General features: G+C 45.7%; 1 protein-coding gene across 1 annotated transcript in view; it reads right to left on the bottom strand.

Moving 5' to 3' along the window:
- Window positions 1-22,477, bottom strand: part of HGSNAT (heparan-alpha-glucosaminide N-acetyltransferase) — a 507,378-nt gene that overhangs the window by 347,836 nt on the left and 137,065 nt on the right. Inside the window, exon 8 of the mRNA XM_085626788.1 lies at window positions 2,925-3,001. Within this exon, the coding sequence (XP_085482914.1) occupies window positions 2,925-3,001 (77 nt within the window). The remainder of the gene's footprint in view (window positions 1-2,924; window positions 3,002-22,477) is intronic.

Here is a 22,477-nt window from a genome sequence, read left to right as displayed (position 1 = left end):
AGCTGTGCATGACTATGAATTAGGAGAGACTGAACTTCTGTGCACTTTTAGTATGGAGATGCCGTTCATGCTAGAGGACATGCAGCATGAGAAACAGAACAGTAATGATGCCACCAAATGGTGGCTGATTATTGACATGCAACTGGGATAGTGTGAAGCAATGATTTTTGAAGGAGCATGGGCAGAACTAAGAGAGTGCAACACAAGAGAGTATAGGGAATATACAATTCTAGTGACACACGTCCTATCTATTTAGTTTATAACAAGATATGAACTAGGGCCGGCAGTCGTAGGGAATAGGCTTAGACACCAAAACTTACATTATGGGGTCACCCTTCTGCTCCACAGGTTTTCATTTTCCTTGCAGGGTTTTGTTGAATTTCACTTCTGCTGCAATTTCCATATGCTGACAAGACTTAAATTTTTTTATGAAGGCCTGCATTTGAATTGCTAAAGGTGCCTTTCAGTAAAAGAAGCAAGGTAGGTGTCTTTATTAAGTGGTGAACGCTAATCCGCTTGACCGCTTCAACAAGGAACTGGTGTAGCAGCATCCTGAAAAAGTACAGATGCTGTCTTTTTCTTGACTAGGCCATGATTTGTTTGGTACGTTTGATATTCAGGGCCAGGTTAGCAGGAATTCTTTAAGTCTTGCAGGACGTGCTCTCCAGTGGACCTGGGCTATACTAAATAAGGACAAAAAGGGAGACCCAGCATAGAATGTGGAGCATGTAATATCAAATCATGTGGAAGGGGGATGCAGGAGTGGAATGTCAGAAACCGGAAAAGTGTGTTTGGGGTGAACTGGTTTCCATCTTGGGGAGTTCCCCAATAAAGATTCATGTTTTGGAGTACTTGCCTGCAAGTAATTCATTGGTGAATGGAAATTCTCTAATGAGGACCCTTAGATATCCAGAGGAAATGGTCAGTGGTAATGTTGTGTGGCAAAGATGTGAGTGTTTCTTGAAGTGGACAAGCATGTTGCAAGGATTAAGTACTGATTCACGCATAGTTTCTGTAAGAAGCTGGCTCTGTATATACTATACAGGAGTGAGATATAGTGTACACAGAGTCCAGTGGATCCCCAAAGGCTTACAGAGGTAACAGTAGATAACACCTCACTCTCTATTTGTGGTAATGTGGGCGAGCAGTAAGGCTTTATCAGAGAGTAGTGTTAAGAATTTATTATACACACTCAGGCAAGAAATGATGTCACACACAAAGACTGAACTCAGACCAATTGTTTGTATACAAAATATTTTGTAGTTGTATTTTATTTTTCGAACCAAGTAGGACTTGGTACAGGTAAGTAAAATTGTACTTTTCAAAACAGGTTGATACGAATATGCAAGCTGTATAAAAATTACTTTGTTACAGGTTTGTAAAACATTTAAAGACAGTTGATATTTGTAAATACTTTTTAAGTTACTCTTATTCGATTACTTTTTCTACTCAGTGTGGTATGCCTAAATATCACACTGGGACATTTCCTAGACAAAGGTAAGTAAAGCACTTTGACATTAAAACACAGTTGCATGGGTTTCTATACAAACACAACTCAACACTTAGAACTTTTTCAGAGGAAAAACAGTCAATGTAATTATAGGGAAGAACATGTGGTTATCGGTTTGCAGGTAAGCAATCAGTTTTGAGAGTTGAGTTTCTGGGGTTAGAACAAGCGTTCACCCAGGGTCATGGATGCACTCAAAGAGCACCCTCAGCAGCACCAGGGCGGCTGGGGCCCAATATTAGCCTATGGGGCTAGGAGACCGTTGGTTGTTGGCTGCTCTCAGGCAAGCCAATGGGTTGAGGGAGTAAAGCTCCTAGGGTTAAGCTCAGGGCAGAGAGAGATCTGAGTTAGCACACAAGGTGCACCCGCAGCAGCACAGCAGCGGCCGGGTGCATGGTGCTGAGTTGGCGTTGGGTGCCCAGTTGTTTTCAACTGGAGATCTTCAGTCGGAACAAAGACTGCAGGTTCTTTACAAATAAAAAGACTATTTCTAGTCCTAAGTAGTGAGTGGTCTATTAACAGAAAATAGCTGTTTTCTCACACTAAAGCTAAGGAATAGCTTGGAATCCTTACATCAAAGATAAAATGCACACCAACTCATTGCTGTCATTTGAATAGATGTAAGGAAGATGTTAAGCATGTGTAAAAGAAAGCAGTAATAAGGATAACACAAAAGTAAAATGTTGTATGTTAGAGACTGCTTTTCCAATCACGTTGTCAGTGACACAACAAGTCTATTGATACGTTGGTAGTAGCCCGTGTTTGTAGAATCATTGTTTGGAGACACCGTTTACAAGAATAAGATAATCATGTAGTTCAACTTGAGAAAAGAACTCAAGAAGATCATGGATGATAAAGATTCCTGTATTCAATTACTTTAGTAAAGGGTTGTATTCTAAATTGCTATTATAAGTTTGATTTGAAGTTTGCCTTGAATTGTTCTGCTCTGCAGAGTGTTACGTACTGCTGAAGCATTAAATAACAATGAACCTAGGGCCATTTCAGTGATGTACAATGGATGCAGGTCTTCAGAAACGGATAGAGCCACACTGCCTTTCTGATCCAAAATGTAAAAAAAATCTGTCTTGCTTGTATTTCGCTGCAGGGTGCATTTGAACATCCTGTCTTATATATGGGTTAAGTTACAAATAAGGGACTGAAATCGACCCACAGGATGTAGACCACTATATCAAACTCCAGTCTTACCTGGCATTGGTAGAGGCAAAAGGCACAAGCTGGACTTTCTAGGACTCTTTTGCAGGTTGGCTTTGAATTATTTAATCTTATTTATTGGTCCTTTGGAAAGTGTGGAGCACAGACACAAGCTTATTTAAAAGGATCTGTAGTTTTACCATTTGAACGTGGTGGGTCAGTTGAAAACATGAGAACAAAGTTTGAAAATGTTAAGGATACATACCATTCCAGCTTTCATGTTTGAAGAACCAGTATTTTCCTCCACCATAGTTCACAAACACCATGACTGTAAGTGAAAGCCTAAAATGCAAAACAAAAATCTCTGATATTTATTTTCCTCCTGCTGAATTTATGAAGTTGTACTGTGAATAATACTTTTAAGTTACCATTTCCAATGCTTTTAAGAAATTAATCATATTAAAGATACAAAATCACATAAAGCCCAACACAAGAAGAAAAGTACAAATATACGGACAATGGTTCTGAGCTTTTCAAGGGACAGGACATTTGTATCATTCTCTGTTTGGAGCTTTCCGAGCTCACATTAGGAACTGCCTTTCAGGATATAGGCTAGGATGAGAAGAATAACACAGAGTACATGGTGCACATCATTGTCTTTCCAAAGTCTGGGCTACTGTATAATGTTTGTGATTAGAATCTGATTAAAAGAAGCCATGACCCAAAGATTTATTTTACCAAGGATGGAAGAGGTTGAGATAATTATAAAAGCAAAGTGATTCATATAGTTGTCACTAAACTAATGAGGATTACCTTCCTGGTTTTGTCTTAGGAAAATGAAGTATACAAAAGACTATTATAGTCACAAAGCCTTGTTGTAGAAAAATCTGACCAAATAACTGTTCATCTCTTTGGGCACATGCAAGGAGAAACTGGACAGTGGAGGGCAAGTATTGCCAGAGACAGTTCTTAAAAAAAATGTTCAAGATTTGCACCTTTGTATTTTGCAGTATTAAGGAGAAAATGAACTAAGAAAAAATCTCGCTACAGCAGAAAGAGTGTTGACGAACTATACGTGGTTAAAGAACAATACAGGCCTAAGCTTCAAAGTGATACAAAAAAGGTGAAAGGTCACTAGAATTTAGAATGCAAGATCAGCAAGTTTCAGCTAAATGGAAACACCTGTTTAAACAAGCCTTAAAGTGTTTATGATCATAGCACACAAGCACGTATCTGATTCTCCTAGTTAATGGAAAATTAACCTGGAGAATATGGGTGAAAGGTAACTGCAGTAAAAAGAACACAGAGTCAGATAAGAAGTCTTGGGAGCAGAGCGATAAACATGCATACACGCTCAAGGGGAAGTTTAAGTATCATCAAAGCTTGTTAGACTTACAATAAGAGAATGTAGAAGAAAGTTTATGAGTTTGAAGGACGCAGGTGAAGTGATGTTTGTGTAAAGGTTTATGATTTACATATGTATTCTTTGTGGGTATTTGCCATGTCTCCTATAAGAGAGCTGAGTAGGCTCTTCCTGTCCCCTATTTTCAGGGTGACACCTGCATTTTGTTTTTTAAAGGTCTCAATCCATTTTCCTGTTCCCTGTAACCAGTGGTAACATCTTTATGAGGTTTTCCTTATCCATTTGTGGCGTAATATAATGAGGTGCCTCAAGTCCCTTACGTTTTAGGGGCATCTGGTGTATGGGGGTTAAGGAATGTTGGAAAGTATGCTGTACAACATACTTTTGCCATACTGTCTTTGATTACAGAACTTCAATAGCACCTCTGCTGACCTCTATTAAACAGGCGAAATACAGATATGATAAGATAACATGGACACCAGAAGTGAAAGAAAACTTCCAAAAGTTGAAAACTAAGACAACAAATGCCCTAGTTTTGGGAACTCCTGATTACACTAAAGAGTTTGACCTCTTTTGCCACTGCAGTGGTCAGGTGATTATGCCTGTCCTCACACAAAAATATCCTTTAGGACACAAACCCACTGCATACTTCAGTGGTCTGTTGGACTTTGTAATGAAAGGACGTCACCCTTGTGAGTAATCTCTCGCCACTGCTACAGAAAAGCACCTTCATTGTCATGGGGGCACTTCTGACGCTCTATGCAGAACATGCCAAGTTTGCTATCATTAAGAAGGCTAAGACTAGCTTAACCACACAGAGTGTGTCAGGATACGAGGTGATATTGTCACTTCCATCTTTGAAGGTAGTAAAGTGTCATACAGTGATCCCCGCAACATATTTTGCTCATCCTATATTGGACTCTGAGGATGATGCACATGATTGTGCAACATATATCCCTAATGAATCTAGCCAAGCAACAGAGAATCCTATTCCCGGCAGCATAGTATATTTTGTTGAAGGTTCCTCTACCATTGACCAGGACACAGGAGTAAGACACACAGGTGCGGCAGTGGTCAGAGCATACCAACACAATTCCTCAGATACACTTCATATTGTTGAGCAGCTAACACTGCCAGCACATTATTCTGCGCAAGTAGCAGAATTGATAACCTTGATACCGGCTCTCAAGCAAGGGATAGGAAAGGTTATAGCGATCTATTCTGATTCGGCTTGCGTAACTACCACAGTCTATTCAAGCATCATGAGATGGAGCAGAAGGGCTTCATCAAATCAAACGCGAATCCTGTCATGCATAGGAATAGCTTAGAGGCTTTAATAGAGGCACTTGTCTTACCACAAGCAGTGGCAGGTGTGAAGTGTGCGGCAGATGCAAACGACAGGATTTCTTGTCACGCGGAAATGCTTTTGCAGATTGGGCAGCTAAATACGCAGATAGGCGCACACCTCCGTTTGTGCCATCAGGTTCACAACATATCCCAGTCTTGGTGGCCCAGGCTGCCTCACCGCATGAGTGTGAGTCAAACACTACCACAGATACTATTACACCTCATTATGCTAAGCCAGCACTTTCACATCTTCAAGAGCTACATGAAGCTGCTCCATTGCATGGGAAACAATTATGGAAGACCAGAGGGTGCTCCAAGTCAGGGGACGCTTTGATCTAGAGACAAATAGCAACAGGTAACCAGTGATGCCTCCAGCTTTACCCATGATAGCTCTTGATCCATTACATTTCCCAGCTCACATCTAGCGAGATCACTTGTCAATGCAAATACAAGATTGGTTTGTTCCTAGCTTGCATGATATGTTTACTATGTACATTCATAATTGTACTATTTGCCAACAATACACTCCAAACCCCACATTGAAGGAAAAAAATTATAGCATACCACAACCACAAGGTCCTTTTTTAGGCTCTTCACATTGATTTTATCAACATGATCGATCGATGCAACAACTATCGGTACCTCATAGTTGTGGTTTGTCCTTTTTACCCGATAGTTTCACAGTGGACACAAGGTCCTGCTTTAACCTAAGTCAGCTGATTTGAAAGGTTATTCCCCACTGGGGAATTCCAGAAGGGATAAGATCTGATAACGAGACACAGTTTGTCAATGCAATTTCTACATATCTCACAACAATGCTAGGGATAAAACATATATTATCTTCTGTTTACCACTTCAACAGTAACGCATAGTTAAGCGCCTTAATGGCTAAGAAAAGCAAGCAATGTGCCAAATTGCACAAAGAATGGTTGTATTGTTTACCATTAGCACTATTCTCCCTTAGGAACATACCTAGTTACGATCAACACCTAACTCCCCATCAGATAGTGACAGAAAGACTCATGAATATGAAAATACCTGCCACTATATGTAAGGTGCAGGGAGAAAGTAAAGCTGAAATTCTGAATGATGAAAATGCATGTCTATTTCTCTGAATTACCGAAGGCTGCATAGTTGGCAATCAGAGGAAAGGAGAAGTGCACCACCATCGAGGTCGACCTCCCAGCTGTGCAAATAGGAGATAAAGAAACTATCAGGCACATGCATCAAAAGAAAAACCGGTCGCAAATGGGCTTTGCGACTGGTATTTTTGCATTTGGGATGCATCATCCCAAATGCAAAAATCGCAATTTAAGTAATCTCTAAATTGCTTTTACTTCAATTGCGATTGCATTTAAGGAATCGCAAATTGAGATTCCTTAAATGCAATGCATGAAAGTAAAAAAATTAGCGATTTTGCTAATAGGGGGCACAAATTACCATGAAGTTGAACTTCATGGTAATTTGCAAAAACTTTGAAAACTAAAGAGCATTTTTCAAAGTTCCATTTTACACACACACATGCCCTTGGGGCATGTGTGCGTGCAAGATGTACTCATATGCAGATTTCAGGGGTGCAACAGGGTGTCCTTTTGACACCCTGGCACCCTTGAAATTGCATTCTCAATTTGCGATTCTCTAATTGAGAATCGCAAATTGAGAATGTCTTCCCATTCATTCCTATGGGCCTGTAGGCCCATAGGAATGAATGGGGAGGTATTCCTTAATTGCGACTCGCAATTAAGGAATGTCTAGAAATCGCTATTTTTAAAGCGATTTCTACATGTATAGGCTTTTGCGATTCCTTAATTACGATTCCTTAAAAATCGCAATTAAGAAATCGCAAAAGCCAACATTGATGCATGTGCCTGTTTGTTCGGAAAGATAAAGATCCCAAGTTTGATGGCCCTTTTTTTCTGTGATGATGAGCACTCCGACTGCCATCAAAGTCAACAACAGGATGCCATGGATCCACCTATCGGATGTTCGGATGAACCTCGCTTCACACCAATCACCACCAGCGATATAATTGGGATAAAAAGGGGAAAGAAGAACGAGACTGTAAAGCTCTGTTATGGGACAATTTTTCGATTCCACGAATGGAAAGTTATGAAATTATGTTTTCTTTTTTGTCTTTTGATACTATTATTTCTGTTGTTACTTTTCTATAGTGTCTCACACTATTCATGCTAGCTTCCTAGATAACATGTGGTATCAACATATGTCAGAAACGGAATTAGAAAGCATCAATGTAGGAAGCTGGCTCATCATATCTCATACCAAAGTAAGGTATAATGTGCACAGAGTCCAGTGGATCGACAAAGGCTTACAGAGGTAAAAATTAGATAATACCTTACTCTCTATTTGTGGTAATGTGGGTAAGCAGTAAGGCTTTATCAGAGGGTAGTGTTAAGTATTTATTGTACAAACTTAGGCAAGAAATTATATCAAACACTCAAAGACTGAACTCAGACCAATTGTTTGTAAAAATATTTCTTTGTTGTTTTTTATTTTATAGTCCCAAGCGGAACTTGGCACTGGTACAAAGTATTGTACTTTGCAAGACAGGTTATTCATAAGCAAGATGAATGAATAATGACTTTTCTTACAGGGTTGTAAAATGTGCAAATGCAGTTGTAATTACTTTTGATTACTCTTTTGATTACTTATTACTTTTCAGGATTACATTTTCTACTCAGTGTGATATGCCTAAATATCACACTGGTACATTTCCTGGATAAAAGGTGAGTAAAACAGTTTTTCACAAAACACAGTTTCTTAACTTTCCATACAAAACTCTCTCAACACTCAGACGTTTTTCAGAGGAAAACAGCCAATGCAATCCTATGGAGAAAAATAGGGTTATCGTTTTGCAGGTAAGTAAACGGTCTTGAGGGTTGAGTTTTCTGGGGTTAGAAAAAGGGTTCCCCCAGGGTCAAGGATGCACTCAAAGATACATTGGCCCTTTCTCATGGCAGTGTTGCGTCGGTTTGGCTTTGGCCCACACTTTCAGAAATGGATAGGGCTGCTATACGCGGCGCCGAAGGCGCGGGTACGAGTGAATGGGTGCTTATCGCGCGAATTCCGGGTGGAGCGGGGCACCAGACAAGGATGCCCGCTGTCCCCTCTCCTTTTCACTCTCACTATAGAAATACTGGCGGCCAAAATTCGACAGAACCCAGAGATCCATGGCTTCAGGTGTACCGAGTCGGGGGATACTCAGGAAAAGGTTTCGTTATATGCAGACGATGTACTGTTGTATATCACGAACCCCGAGGTCTCCGTAGGGAAGTTGTTCAGAGAGTTGGAAGACTTTGGGGTAATGGCAGGCCATACCATCAACTGGCATAAATCAGTCTTGTATACGCCACGGGGAGCAGTACAGGGAGTAACGCTACCGGACCGTCTACTCACCACCGCTGAGGGGTTCCAGTACCTTGGGGTATATGTCACCTTGGACAAAAAGCTCTCGTTCCAGAGAAATGTGGAACGAATACGGAAGGAGGCAGTAGAGGATATGACAAGATGGAGACAGTTGCCGCTCACCCTACTGGGAAGGGCGGCGATGTATAAGATGATTACCCTACCCAAATTCCTCTACGCACTTCAAAATGAGTACTATCCGCTTCCGACTAACACTATCACCAGAATACACGCAGACCTGCGGTCATTCATATGGCTAGGCAAACAACCACGCATTGCGCTCCAGACACTCCAGCGACATCAATATAGTGGAGGGATTTCATTACCGAACCTGGAGGCATACTATTGGGCGGAACACCTGACCCCCATTAATGACTGGCTGCACGCACCAGCGGACCACCCAACATATGCATTAGAGAGGCATCAATTATCCGCACACAATATACTTCACTATCTGTATGGGGGAAAGGCGGAGAGAACGCTCCTGCCAGCGACTTTGATTACGATTAGAGCATGGTCCCGAGCTACTAGATCCACGGGATGGGAGGGGAGGCCAACACGTCAGACACCACTGTGGCACTGCAAATGGTTCAAGGAACTCCATAAACTGAAAGGCTTCCAAAGGTGGGATGACATAGGGATCTCCACCATTGGGGACGTGATTAGTAAAGGTGAGCTGAAGACGTTCGCGATGCTGCAGGCGGAGTTCGGTTTACACCACACACAACGGTACAAGCACCTGCAGTTAGTACATGCCTGGAATGCACAGCAGATATCACTACAGGACATACCGGAATATGCACCTTTGGAAGGGAGACTCCTACAGGAGCAGATGGTACACCAGGCAGTGTCGCTTACATATAAAACCCTCACAAACAACATGTTGGGAAATCTGGCGAAACTCAGAGGTACATGGGAGGCGGACGTAGGGCAGCTAGAGGACTTAGACTGGGAGCTGATACTGATGCACCCCCGAGAAGTCGCCATTAAGTCACGGCTGAGGCTGATCCAATTAAATGTATTACACAGGACATACTTCGACCGGAGGCGTCTCCACAAGATGGGTAGGATAGCAGACGCCACGTGTCTTCGATGCAATACCGAACAGGGAGATTTCTATCACACTATATGGTCCTGTGAAAAAATTCAAACGTATTGGTCTCACATCTTCACAGAATTGGGGGAGGTGTTGGGAATAGAGCTAACACTAGACCCGAAACTGGCGTTACTGGGAATGGTGACCGAAGTAGACCTGCCGCGCCCACATATCATTTTCCTGGTGTTGGCGCTGGTGGTAGCGAAAAGGGACATCGCGAAATATTGGGGGGTGGCGGAGCGGCCAGTGATAGAGGAATGGAGGAGAGGTCTGGACCTGTATATGGCAGCAGAACGAGTGACATACAAAGCTAGAGGCTGTCCAAAAAAATTCCGAAAGATATGGAGCAAATGGAGACAATACCATGGCCTAGAGGTGGGACACATAGGAGGACACACATAGAGGGGTAGATGGCGGGGATGGGCGGGAGGGACCACCTGATAACGATGAGTACCCGTACAAGACAGTGACAGTGATTCATGTAGAGATTCCGTACATGCGAGATGCTATATTGTGTTATGGGAGGGGGGACAAGCACTAATGCACTATGCACGAATGAAACCGGTGGACTGGTGACACATAGTTGGATGGACTTGGGAGCTATCTGTCAACCCTGGAGGGGGACGTGCTATTAGTTCTGTAGGGGGTAGTGGGGGAAGGGGGGGGGGTGTTGTGGGAGAAAATAGACAAAAAGCAGGATCGTGGGGTTCCATGTGGAACGCGTAACATTGGAAACATTTGCACACTATTGGAATACCTAGGTGTTGCTGCCCGGCCTCAGGGTTATGGGCATAACGGCTGTGGACTAATAACAAGATGTAAGTTTGACATGATGGTATGGACGTGCCACATCTGTAATCTTTTCATGCTTGCACAAAAATAAAGTTATTAAAAAAAAAAGGATGCACTCAAAGAGAACCCTCAGCGGCACTAGGGCGGCCGGGTGCAGAGGCCCAATGTTAGCCTAAGGGGCTTGGTAGCCATCGGTTGGCGGCTGCTTACGAGCAGGCCACAAGGTTGAGGGAGCAAAGCTCCAAGGAGGTAGGATCAGGGTAAAGGGGGATCCAAGTTAGCACACAAGGTGCACCCACAACGGCACATGGGCGGCAGGGTGCAGGGTGATGGATCGACATCGGGAGCCCTGTTGGTTTCAATGGGGAAGCTTCGGTCAGAACAAATACTGCAGGCAGGGGCACGAAGATCTTCTGGAGGCGACCGCCAGTAGGAGAGGTAAGTTGGGATGGAGGGGCACCGTTGGTTGGTGTCTTTTGGCGTTGGGTTTTCCTTACAAGCTCCGTTCGCGGTCGGGTGGACCCTCCAGATTGAGACTGCAGGTGTCGTTGGGAGGCTTGAGGCTGGTCAGGGATCACTGGATCCCAGGTCAGGATCGCCGGGAATACCTCCTCATGGTGTTGGGCCACTCGAACTCGGGCTGTGGGCAGAGTGGTTCAGACTTGCAGGTTTGGCCAGAGCCAGAGTCTGTTTTTTTAGCAAGTCTGGTGCTCACAGGAGACAAAGTCTTTGTAGGGAAGGCAGGGCAGGTCCTCTGGGTTCTGGGGGGCTGCTGGCTGCAGGACACACCGGGATTCCGCAGGAGCAGGTCGAGGTCAGGACAGGCCGGTAGGGGTGGGGCCAAGTCAGTTGGTGTCTTCCTCTTCTTTCTTCAGCACAGCTCTTCGGTCCTTCTTCTTCTTCTTTCTTGTCTCAGTAGGCAAGGTTCGGGGTTGCCTCTAAATACTAAATTTAGGGGCATTATAGGTAGCTACAGGTCGGGACCAATGGATCTCTTCCTTGGGGTAGGTACACCCCTTATTATGCCACCCTCCAGTGGGAGGGAGGCATAAGCCTCACTCTGGTTGGCTGGGTCCCCCGTCTTCAAGATGGCGGGACAGAGAGTTGTGCTTCGAATTGCCTCCCCCACCTGAGGGGTGGGGTTGACAAAGGTGGGCACACTTCTCCTTCTATCTTGGTTTTCCCACAGATTCTTCCACCCAAAGTGGGAGTCAGAACCGGTGGGGGCTTGTTGCTGGGAGCAACAAATGGCTGGATCAGCTCACAAAGGCGCCAAGACTTTGAAGCTTCCCCTTCATGGACCCTGCCCATCCTGGGGGAGGAGGCTTGGCATCCCTGCCCAGGATGTGCTTTGTTGCAGGACCCCAAGAGCGGGAGGCTCTCGACCCAGGGGTCCAGAAACATGTCTGGGGATGGCAGCTGTCAAGCAGCCAGTCAGCCAGGACATTAGAGTTAAGCAGTTTTTCAGGGGGCATCTCTAAGATGCCCTCTGAGTGCATTTGGCATTAAATCCAACACTGTCATCAGTGTGGGTTTAATGTGCTATCATCTCAGATTTCCGTAAAGCCATTATGGTGCTGTGGAGTTCGTAGTGACAAACTCTCAGACCATAAACCCTTTATGGCTTTACTGCACCTACATTGTCTAAGAATGGACGTAGACACTGTAGGGGTACAGGGCTCATGCACCTGTACCTTCACAAGTGGTAGGTATGGTGCACCCAGCTAGAGGGGTGGCTTACCTAAGCCACAGACAGTGGATTGCAGGCATGGCGCACAGGGATGTGTGCCATGTCGACTCTTCACTTTGCTCTGCACCATAACATGCAGCCTGCAGGGGCAGTGTGTGTGTGTTGAGGTACAGGGCTTCTAAGGGTGGCAAAATATGTGCTGCAGTCCTTAGAGGCCTTCCCTCGTCACTTTACCCTTGGTACCTATGCTACCTTTTACAAAGGACTTACATGTGGCCAGTGAGTTGCACAATTGGGTGTTCAACAGTACAGTTTTAAGGAGAGAACACAGGCCCTGGGTACCTTGTTGGCAGGAGCCCAGGACACACTCAGTCAAAGAGCAACATCAGGCAAAAAGTGGTCAGCAACCATGCAAAATGGGGCACTTTCCTACAATCAATGAATCATGTTTTGGGTGATCATGGATACCTCATGCCACAGAATCAGAGACATTACACTCAACTAAAGAAGTATCCCCAACAACAGCCTTATGACACATCTGTCTCTGTAGGACTAAGGCCCAAATGCAGCAGACATGTTAAGGTAGCACATTTTGTAGTTAATACCACAAAAGAAGACTCCTTAGAAGAAGTATTATATATCCTACAGATAGACAGGACATTAAGAATGAGATTGCACGAATGCAGAAAACAGGTTGTCCCACCCCAACAGAATGGATAGAAATGGTTCTAGGTTTAGGCTTGTTAGGAGTGACACACCCGCCCACCGAGTGTGACAGTTATTTAGTAAACCCTTTATCCTCTGTTTGTGTCCATAGGCCAGGTCTCAATATTACTGGATCAGTTTATGCCCATGACCAATGGCATTCTGATATTGAGTTTTCCTGTAGGGCCATATGCCTATGGAATGGTACTGATATTAGTCAGGATGCAGTAGGAACGTGTGCAAGTATGCGATGATAATATTGTGCTATACACTTGGAGGGATACAGTGAGTCCTCAGACAGTGATGAAATTAATGTCTATTTATTTTTGTTAAAGACGAAACTGCACCATCGATGTAGGGAAAAATATCAACTGCAATAGCACGACCGATGGGGGGCACCTCGAGCCTCATTGCCTGTTATTGTCAGTGTGGAGAACGGCTATACAGCCAGTTTCCACCTAACTGGAAGGACCTCTGTTCTTTGGTTACTTTGCACACACCAGTCTTGGTCATTCAGGGAATTAACATTTCTAGACTACATGATCACCCCATGAGCCATCCAACAATTTTGTTACATCATCACCGGAGGAGAAGAGCTGCAGAATATTATGGTACTACCACTTGGGAAGATGTTCCCCAAGAATACAGGTTGTTCAATGATGCTCAGTTGTTCTTTGGAAGTGTTTTATTGTTGGTTCAGGTAAAACAACAGCTTGATGGTGACAAATAACTAGATGGGAACTCCTGAAGGCAATTAATGCCACTAAAAACAGATTACATGCCATAAAGGAAGAGCTGCGAACCATGAAAATGATGATCATGCAGCACCGCTACGTACTTGATCTTATGACCGCCATGGAAGGAGGAGTATGCGCCAAGATAGGGGCTACTTGTTATACTTACACCCCATTAAACAATGCGGACAATGGAACATTGTCAGGAGTCATACAAACTTTGCACAATTTACAAAAGAAAATGGTGGATGAAGGAGGTGCCCCAGATTAATGGTTCAGAGGGTGGTTTAATTAGCTACCATCCTGGATATCGGGACTGTTTAAGGCAGTGGTTCCCAAACTTTTTGGGCCTGCGGCTCGCTTGACCTATTGGCCATTGCCCGTGGCTCCCCACTGTTAATGTTTTTGGCGGGTGGGGTGGATGTAAGCCCGGCCTCGGGAGTACTTGCATTTTCTCCCTGAAAATAATTGGGAAGAAGCTGATTAAGGCAATATGATCATATACGCAGGGTGTTTCACATTACTAAGGCAGCGCCTCTAATAAAATATTCCAAGTTAAACTTCTTTGCCCATGCCTTTTTTAGAGTACCCTCTCAAAACGTATTATCCCATTTACAGTGCCAGATAGCACCCCTATGCATGTAGGCCCCTTTGTCAAAGTGTTTCTGCGCTTAAAGAATATTTGCATGCACTTCTACCCATGTCATACATGCCAACACACCTTTCTCAGCAGCGTGACTCGCGATTTTTTATATCACATACAGCTTTATGTTTGCTGTCTCCTCCCTAAAGTTGCCTCCAAATTAATGCAAGTAAAATAGATTTTTTTTTTTTTAAACGTCCCTTTTTCTTGCTTCCAAATGTTGGCATTATGCTGTATATGGTGTTTTACTTCCTGTGCTCAAGTAGAGGGCAGGCCTGTCTGGAAATGTGTGTGTACTGAAAGAAATGTGTACTGAAAGTACCTATGATTCAAGTACAAATGTCAATACATAATAATACTTAGTGTGTTTAATAGACAGGACAACTGTACTTTCTTAATAACTTGCATTGGTGTCAAATGCATTTGGAAACAAGCATTGGCATAGCCAATAGGTCTCGCCTTTGGGACCTTATGAGTGTTTAGTTATCAAGCACAATATCCTTGGTGCAACAACAAGTGTTGCACGACTAAACACTTATAAGGTCCCAAAGGCGGGACCTATTGGCTATGCTATGTTTTGAGTGAGTTGCTCGTGCAGGTATGCCACTGTGAGGTAGAGATGCTGCAAGTGCTTTTACAGGAGCCCCTGTGACACTGCGTCTCTTCAAAATGTATCTTGGGTCTGGTGTAATACTTCTAGCCCCTATTCCCGTCTTCTCGCACCCAATGCATCCTTAAATGTCCCATGTACAGCCGGGGTTGACACTCCTATTACCCCTGCCCTCCAGCGACACTTTACCTGTCATGGGTGGTGGTGGTAGTGGTGGACGCGGTGGTGATGGTGGACATGGTGATGGTGGACATGGTGGTGGTGGACATGGTGGTAGACATGGTGGTGGATGTGGTGGTGGAGGTGGAGGTGGTGGACGTAGTGGTGGTGGTGGACGTGGTGGGGGTGGACGTTGTGGTGGACGTGGTAGTGGTGGACATGGTGGTGGACGTACTGGTGTTGGTGGACGTGGTGTTGGTGGTGGGCGTGGTGGTGGGCGTGTTGGTGGTGGTGGGCGTGGTGGTGGTGGACGTTGTGAGAAGTTGGCCTGGCATATTCTGTCCACTAGTTATAGTGGGCACCTTGCACCAGTCCAAACAACCCTTATTGATGATAGGTTTAAAGACAACCTTAATTGAAAGCTATACTAGTAGTAGCTATGGAGAGCAGCCTTCAGGCTAAGTCTTGAAGGAGTGTAAAGCAACTTGGTTTACCAGATTATAACCTCTTGAATCACTATATGAAAGGAGAACCACACAAGGTATATATATAACATATATGTATTTATTTCTAAACACTCTCTACTAACCTCTTTATGAAGTTAGAGAGCAAGGCACACAATAATACAGTTCTAAAACAACAGTAAACAGCACAATATACAATGGGCCCTAGGGGTGGACCAAACCATATATTAAGGAAGTGGTATAAGAACCACGACTTGACTAAACACAGTGCCTAGAGCACGTAGAATCGCTGGGACCCCAAGGAACCACCCAAGGTAGTGACACAGGAGACCCACGGGGGACGCTTGCAGTGTGAGAACACAGGCGCGAGCCCCGTATTATTCTATGGGAAAGTCGTGTTTGGAATTTTAGAAGTTAAGGACACTTAGGAGAGGACTTTGAGCAAACCCCTTTAGACTTAGGGGTTTCTAGGGCCAGCACCCACGGGAGCATCAGAGTACTCGAGTTACCTAACCCAGGGAAGCCGGGTGCATAGGTGTCAAATGGTGTCGGGAATCGTCGTTGATTTCAATGGTGATCTGCTGCAAAGTGCTGCTGCCGGGAAGGAGAGAAGTGTCCGGAGTGATCCAAGCCTGGATCGAAGATCAGAAGAACCTGAAAGAAGAGGGGACAGAGTCTGGGTCACTTGCCAGTGACCAGGGGCACGATAGACGAATGCCCACCGATGTCGGGTGTTTCAGGTGCGAAGAGGTGAAGAGGTGAAGCTTGACTCTGCAGCCACGAGGACCAGGAGGCGTCGAGGATGACCAGGAGCTGGATTCGAGCTGTCCCACAAAGGATGTCGAGTGCTGCGGTGTCGGTGCCCGGATTGGACCCAACAAGCCTTGGCAACAGCAACCCACGCAGGAAGAGAAAAGATGCTTCGGTGTGGGGACACCCCAAGCGATGGAGAGTCAGGGCACGTCTGGAGCAAGCAGGTAAGCCCAATTAAAGTTAAAGTTGCCTTCACAGGGACCCACCAGTCAACGGACCAGGGATCGCGAAGGGACCTCGAGAGAAAATATAAAGGGTCAGCTCACGGAACACTCGTGGAGTGTAGGCGGGCAATCTTCGGTGCAAATGCTGCTCGGGGTCAGGGCTACAAGTAACCCAAAGCTCAGCTGTAGGAGTCGTTGAAAAGCAGATGCTTCTGCAAAAGGCCGCAGTGCCCAGGGGTTCGGCTTGCACGGTCTTCCACGAGGGATACAGGCCTCAGAATTGCTGAGTGCACAGATCGACCTCAGAGACCACGGAAACCCACCTCCTGTGTTGCAAAATTCTTCGGAGTTCCGGAGGGAGCTTCGGAGATGCAAACCAGACAGATGCGTCTTTGGTGCCTGCCAAGCAGGGGAGTAACTCCTTTACTCCAAGGGAGATTCTTCAGTCATCTAGTTCATTGTAGATTGTCGAAGTTCTAGGATTCAGTATCAGAGTTTCATCCAGGTGTAATCTAAAGTCCTGTAGTCCGGGGTTCCTTCTTTATACCCAAGGAAGGGGTTGGACATACTGTGGGGACCCACCTATGGGAGGGTTAGGAAAGAGGGGTGAATACACCCATTTCCTTTGCCCAGTTTCACGCAAGAGCAGGGGCTGGTAACCCCTACAACCGGTTTGAACTGGACTATGCACAGGGACACCAAATGTGCCCCCAGTGCTGAACTTCAAAGCACTCTTGGAGTGGACCCACCTAGCCCCAATACACTAAAGTATGTCTGGGAGGTGGTGACACCTCCCTGTGACAGGAAACCTATTGTCCAGGCCTCCCATGCCGCAGTTTCGTCCAGCAGCAGGAGGGCAGACTTGTGTCTGTGGCTAGCAGCATCCATCTTGTGATACCAGGTGGTACCGGGTATACCGGTGCTGTCATGTCTCTCCCTCTAGAAGGGTGGGATCATATTTCCACACCAGTTACTGGTGTGGGGGTAGGATTCCAAGGTGTTTGACACCAAACACGACATGTTTCCGAGCAGCCATCCTAAAGTTAGCATTTACAGTTTGGTTATAATGCACTTAAAGAGTATATGGTTTGGTTGCAAACAACCCAAAAATAAAGGTTCCAAAGGCTGCAGAGGGGCTCTGCTCATGCATGGGCACCCTCTCACATAAAACCCAGCACCCTGCCTTCAGGATTAGTAAGGCCTGCCATAGGGGTGACTGATAGGTTTATATGTGCAGTGATATGGAGAGATATAGTGAACCTATATCTCAGTAAGGGGTGCATGCACTACCTTACCCAGGCTGCAGTAGCTGCAGTCCTGTGGTGTCATTTTGGAAGGCTTCCCAGGGGTGGCATAATACATGCTGCAGCCCCTGGTAAGCCTCTGGGGTACCTATGCCCTGGGTACATAGTATACCATATACTAGGGACTTATAAGGGTTCCCCAGAATCCAATCTGGAGTGTACCTAAAGTACTGGGAATCATTTTAGAGAGGAAGCAGCTAGGCTGGGGTCCTGATTAGCAGGGCCCCAGCCAGACTAAAGTCGAAAAACTATAAGAAGCAGATCCTACTCTCCTACAGACGTGGTGGTGGTGGACGTGGTGGTGGTGGTGGTGGTTGAGGTGGTGGTGGTGGACGTGGAGGTTGTGGTTTTGGTGGACGTGGTGGTTTTGGTGGAGGTGGTGGTGGTGGAGGTGGTGGTGGAGGTGGTGGTGGACGTGGTTGTGAACGTGGACATGTTGGTGGTGGACGCAGTGGTGGACGATGTGGACGTGGTGGTGGTGGACGTGGTGGTGGGCGTGGTGGATGTGGTGGACATGGTGGACGTGGTGGACGTGGTGGTGGTGGTGGTGGTGGTGGTGGATGTGGTGGACATGGTGGTGGTGGACGTGGTTGTGGATGTGGTGGTGGTGGACGTGGTGGTGGGCGTGGTGGATGTGGTGGACATGGTGGACGTGGTGGACGTGGTGGTGGTGGTGGTGGTGGTGGTGGTGGTGGATGTGGTGGACATGGTGGTGGTGGACGTGGTTGTGGATGTGGTGGTGGTGGACGTGGTGGTGGTGGCAGTGGACATGGTGGAGGTGGCAGTGGATGTGGTGGTGGTGGACATAGTCATGGTGGACGTTGTGGTGGTGGACGTAGTGGACGTGGTGGAGGTGGTGGTGGATGTGGTGGAGGTGGTAGACGTTATGGTGGATGTGTTGGTGGTGGACGTGGTGGACGTGGTGGTGGACATGGTGGTGGTGGACGTGGTGGTGGTGGACGGGGCGGTGGTGGATGTGGTGGTGGTGGACATGGTGGTGGACATGGTGGTGATGGACGTGGTGGTGGACATGGTGGTGGACGTGGTGGTGGACGAGGTGGTGGTAGTGGACATGGTGGTGGTGGACATGGTGGTGGTGGTGGACATGGTGGTGGACATGGTGGTGGTGGTGGACGTGGTGGTGGACGACTTGGGTAGGAGGGTGCTGGCAGAATGCGGAAGGCAAGGAGGATCTCGAAGGGGGCACATGGGAGAGCAGAAAGAGGCTGAGGAAGGACAGGAAAATCTCGAAGGGGGCACATGGGAGAGCAGAAAGAGGCCGAATATTATCCGGGCTCTCAGTTCTAACATATTTATACAAAGTATTGGTTTGTAAAGGCATTTGTATCTTGCTGAGAAAAGAAACTTAATCGGCCCTTCAAACACTGAAATTAATTTCTGTTTGCACGCTCTTATACTCATTCGTCCTAGTAAAGCGTGTCCGTGCACTATAAAATATAATGCTTAGGATTTTGTATCGTATTACTGCTTCCAGGGAGCTATCAGAGGAGGAAAGGGTAACCTCCACCATTTAGCGATATCTCTTTTAGCCAGCTGAAAATATAAGGTAATATAGTGCGGAAGAGCACAAAACAAAATAAAACATAAAAAATATACAGAGCCAATCGCAGCACGGGAGGGGCAAAGACCAAAACGGCAGATGAGGGTAGAGGTGCGGCATGCGGCGTGCCATCGAATTGAAAGGCAACTGACACGGTCTGCATGCCAGACACACACAGCGTTTCCCTTGCGGGACCGAGCAGGGGCACCATCTGTTTTCAACATAATTACAAACAGATGGTGCCAAAGCTCACTCCCGCAAGGGAAACGCCAAATGTGCACGCGCTGCAATAGAAAGCAATGCAAAAAGTGCATGTTTTTGGCCAAAATGCTGATCGATTCCAAAAGGTCCCCTCCTATGCAGCGCATGCGCACTGCGTAGGCGAGACCTAAAAAACAAACCTATTAATTAATGAGTCTAACAAAATAAATCAGGCATCATCCGCTTACTTTGGGAGCATTGGAACGTGGGGATCCAGTGAAATATGGAGGTCATCTCCCTCGAAATGCCATCAATTAAGCACTACGTTTACAGCTTTAGACATGTCACTTACAAATCATTGACATCATGTGTTTAAGTCTAATTTGTTTATCTGAAGCCAACAGACTCTTAACATTAAATGCATTAAAGTGCTTGGTGCACGGCTCCCTTGGCTAGGTTGGACGGCTCCCCAAGGAGCCAAGGCGCACAGTTTGGGAACCAGTGGTTTAGGGCTTTATCGCCATTTCTTGTGCTATTGCTTTTGATATGTTGTAGTATTCAAATAGTTATAGCTTGTTGTAAGAAGATGAGTACAAAGGTGGGAGGGATGGTCATGGTTAGGCCATCTAACACAAGTAGTAGTTGCTCAGGCAATACATATCATTTGATACCAAGTGCGGATCCAGGATTAGAGAAAGTAGTTGAAATATCAACTAGAGGGGGGAATGTTGAAGAGAAGGAATATGCTACTTACCAGTATGCATCTGTTCTTGGCATGTAGAGCTGCAGAGTTGTACACTTAGCATAGATCGCCATCTGGTGTTGGGCCCGGATGTTTGCAGTTTGTTTTTGTTCTTTGGACAGTCTTTGGAAGTCACGAGTTCGGTGACTCCTCCTTCGGTCCGTACTGCGCATGGGCTTCGGCTCCATCCTCAGATTGTTTTTCGCCAACAGGGAAATGATGGAGCGTAGTAATAACAGTGAGAAACCCATGTGTGTTGTATCTAAATAAGATGGACTGGAACGGATACAGGTAGCCGGGGAGGCGGGTGGGCGTGTACAACTCTGCAGCTCTACATGCCAAGAACAGATGCATACTGGTAAGTAGCATATTCCGTTCGAGGCATATGAGCTGCAGATTGTACACTTAGCATAGATTATATAGCAGTACCCAACCTTAGCGGTGACCACCGGTATCCGTTGCAGTGGTTTGAAAAAGTGTCTTTAGTACAGCCTGGCCCACACTAGCTTGCTGCTTGGAATGCACATCTACACAGTAATGTTTTGTGAAGGTGTGCGGTGTTGACCATGTGGCTGCTTTGCAGATGTCATCTAAGGGTATGTTCCCTAGAAAAGCCATAGAAGCCCCTAACTTTCTAGTAGAGTGGGCTTTGGGTGGAACAGATAATGTTCTTTTTGCCTTTTGATAGCAAATTTGTATGCACTTTACAATCCACCTAGCTATCCCTGATTTAGAGATGGGGGTTGCCTTTATGTGGTGGAGAGAAGGAGACGGACAATTGTTTAGTCTTCCTGAAAGGTTGCGTTCTCTGTATGTAGTACAGCAAAGCCCTCTTAACATCAAGTGTGTGTAAAGCCCTTTCTGCAACAGATTGAGGTTGCGAGAAGAAGACAGGTAATTCCACCGATTGATTGAGATGGAAGGGGGATATGACCTTGGGCAGAAACTTTGGATTTGTACGAAGTATGACCTTGCTGTGATGTATTTGTAGGAAGGGTTCCTGTATAGTGAACGCTTGTATTTCACCAACCCTTCTAAGGGAAGTGATAGCTACGAGAAAAGCTGTTTTCCAGGTGAGAAACTGTAGCTCAAATTTATGCATTGGTTCGAAGGGCGGACCCATTAGCCGTGTAAGAACTACATTTAGATTCCATACAGGGGAAGGTGGTGCCCTGGGAGGAATTACTCGTTTAAGGCCTTCCATAAAGGCTTTAATAGCGGGCACTCTGAACAGTGATAAATGCTGTCTGTTCTGTAGATAAGCAGCAATTGCTGCTAGGTGTAGGCGTATGGATGAATATGCCAGGTTACACCTGTGAAGATGGAGCAGATAGCATATGATGTGCTGTATGGATGCATCTAAAGGGTTGATTGTATTGTTACGGCAGTAAATTACAAATCTTTTCCACTTTGCGGCATAGCATGCTCTAGTGGTAGGACGTCTGGCTTCCATGATGATGTTCATGCAATCAGGGGGAAGGTTAAGGTATCCAAATTCTAAGATTTCAGGAGCCAGATCGCAAGGTTGAGCTGAGCTGGGTCCGGGTGCCTGATTTCTCCATGGTTCTGGGTTAGGAGGCATGGGGATAGGTGCAGTTTTTGATGTGGTACCACTGATAGTTGTAGTAGTGTGGTGTACCACGGCTGCCTGGCCCACGTTGGAGCTACTAAAATGAGTGTCAGGGAGTGTTGTTGTAGCTTCCTTACCACTAATGGAATTAGTGGGAGAGGTGGAAAGGCGTATGCAAATCTGCCTGACCAGTTCATCCATATCGCATTGCCCTTGGACAATGGGTGTGGGTATCTGGCGGCGAAGCTTGGGCATTTTTTGTTTTGATGCCCCCACTGTTGGAAGAATGGGTGAAGAACTTGTGGATGCAATTCCCATTCGTGTAGTTGTTGCGTTTGTCTGCTGAGCAGATCTGCCATGGTGTTTTGTACGCCTGGAACGTGCTGTGCCAGGAGAAAGATGTTTTGGGGAATTGCCCATCTCCATATGCTCTGGGC

The sequence above is a fragment of the Triturus cristatus genome, chromosome 9, assembly GCF_964204655.1.
Source record: "Triturus cristatus chromosome 9, aTriCri1.1, whole genome shotgun sequence".
Taxonomy (NCBI): Eukaryota; Metazoa; Chordata; class Amphibia; order Caudata; family Salamandridae; genus Triturus; species Triturus cristatus.
The sequence above is the reverse complement of the archived record's forward strand: the minus strand, read 5'-3'. Positions and strand labels throughout refer to the sequence as shown.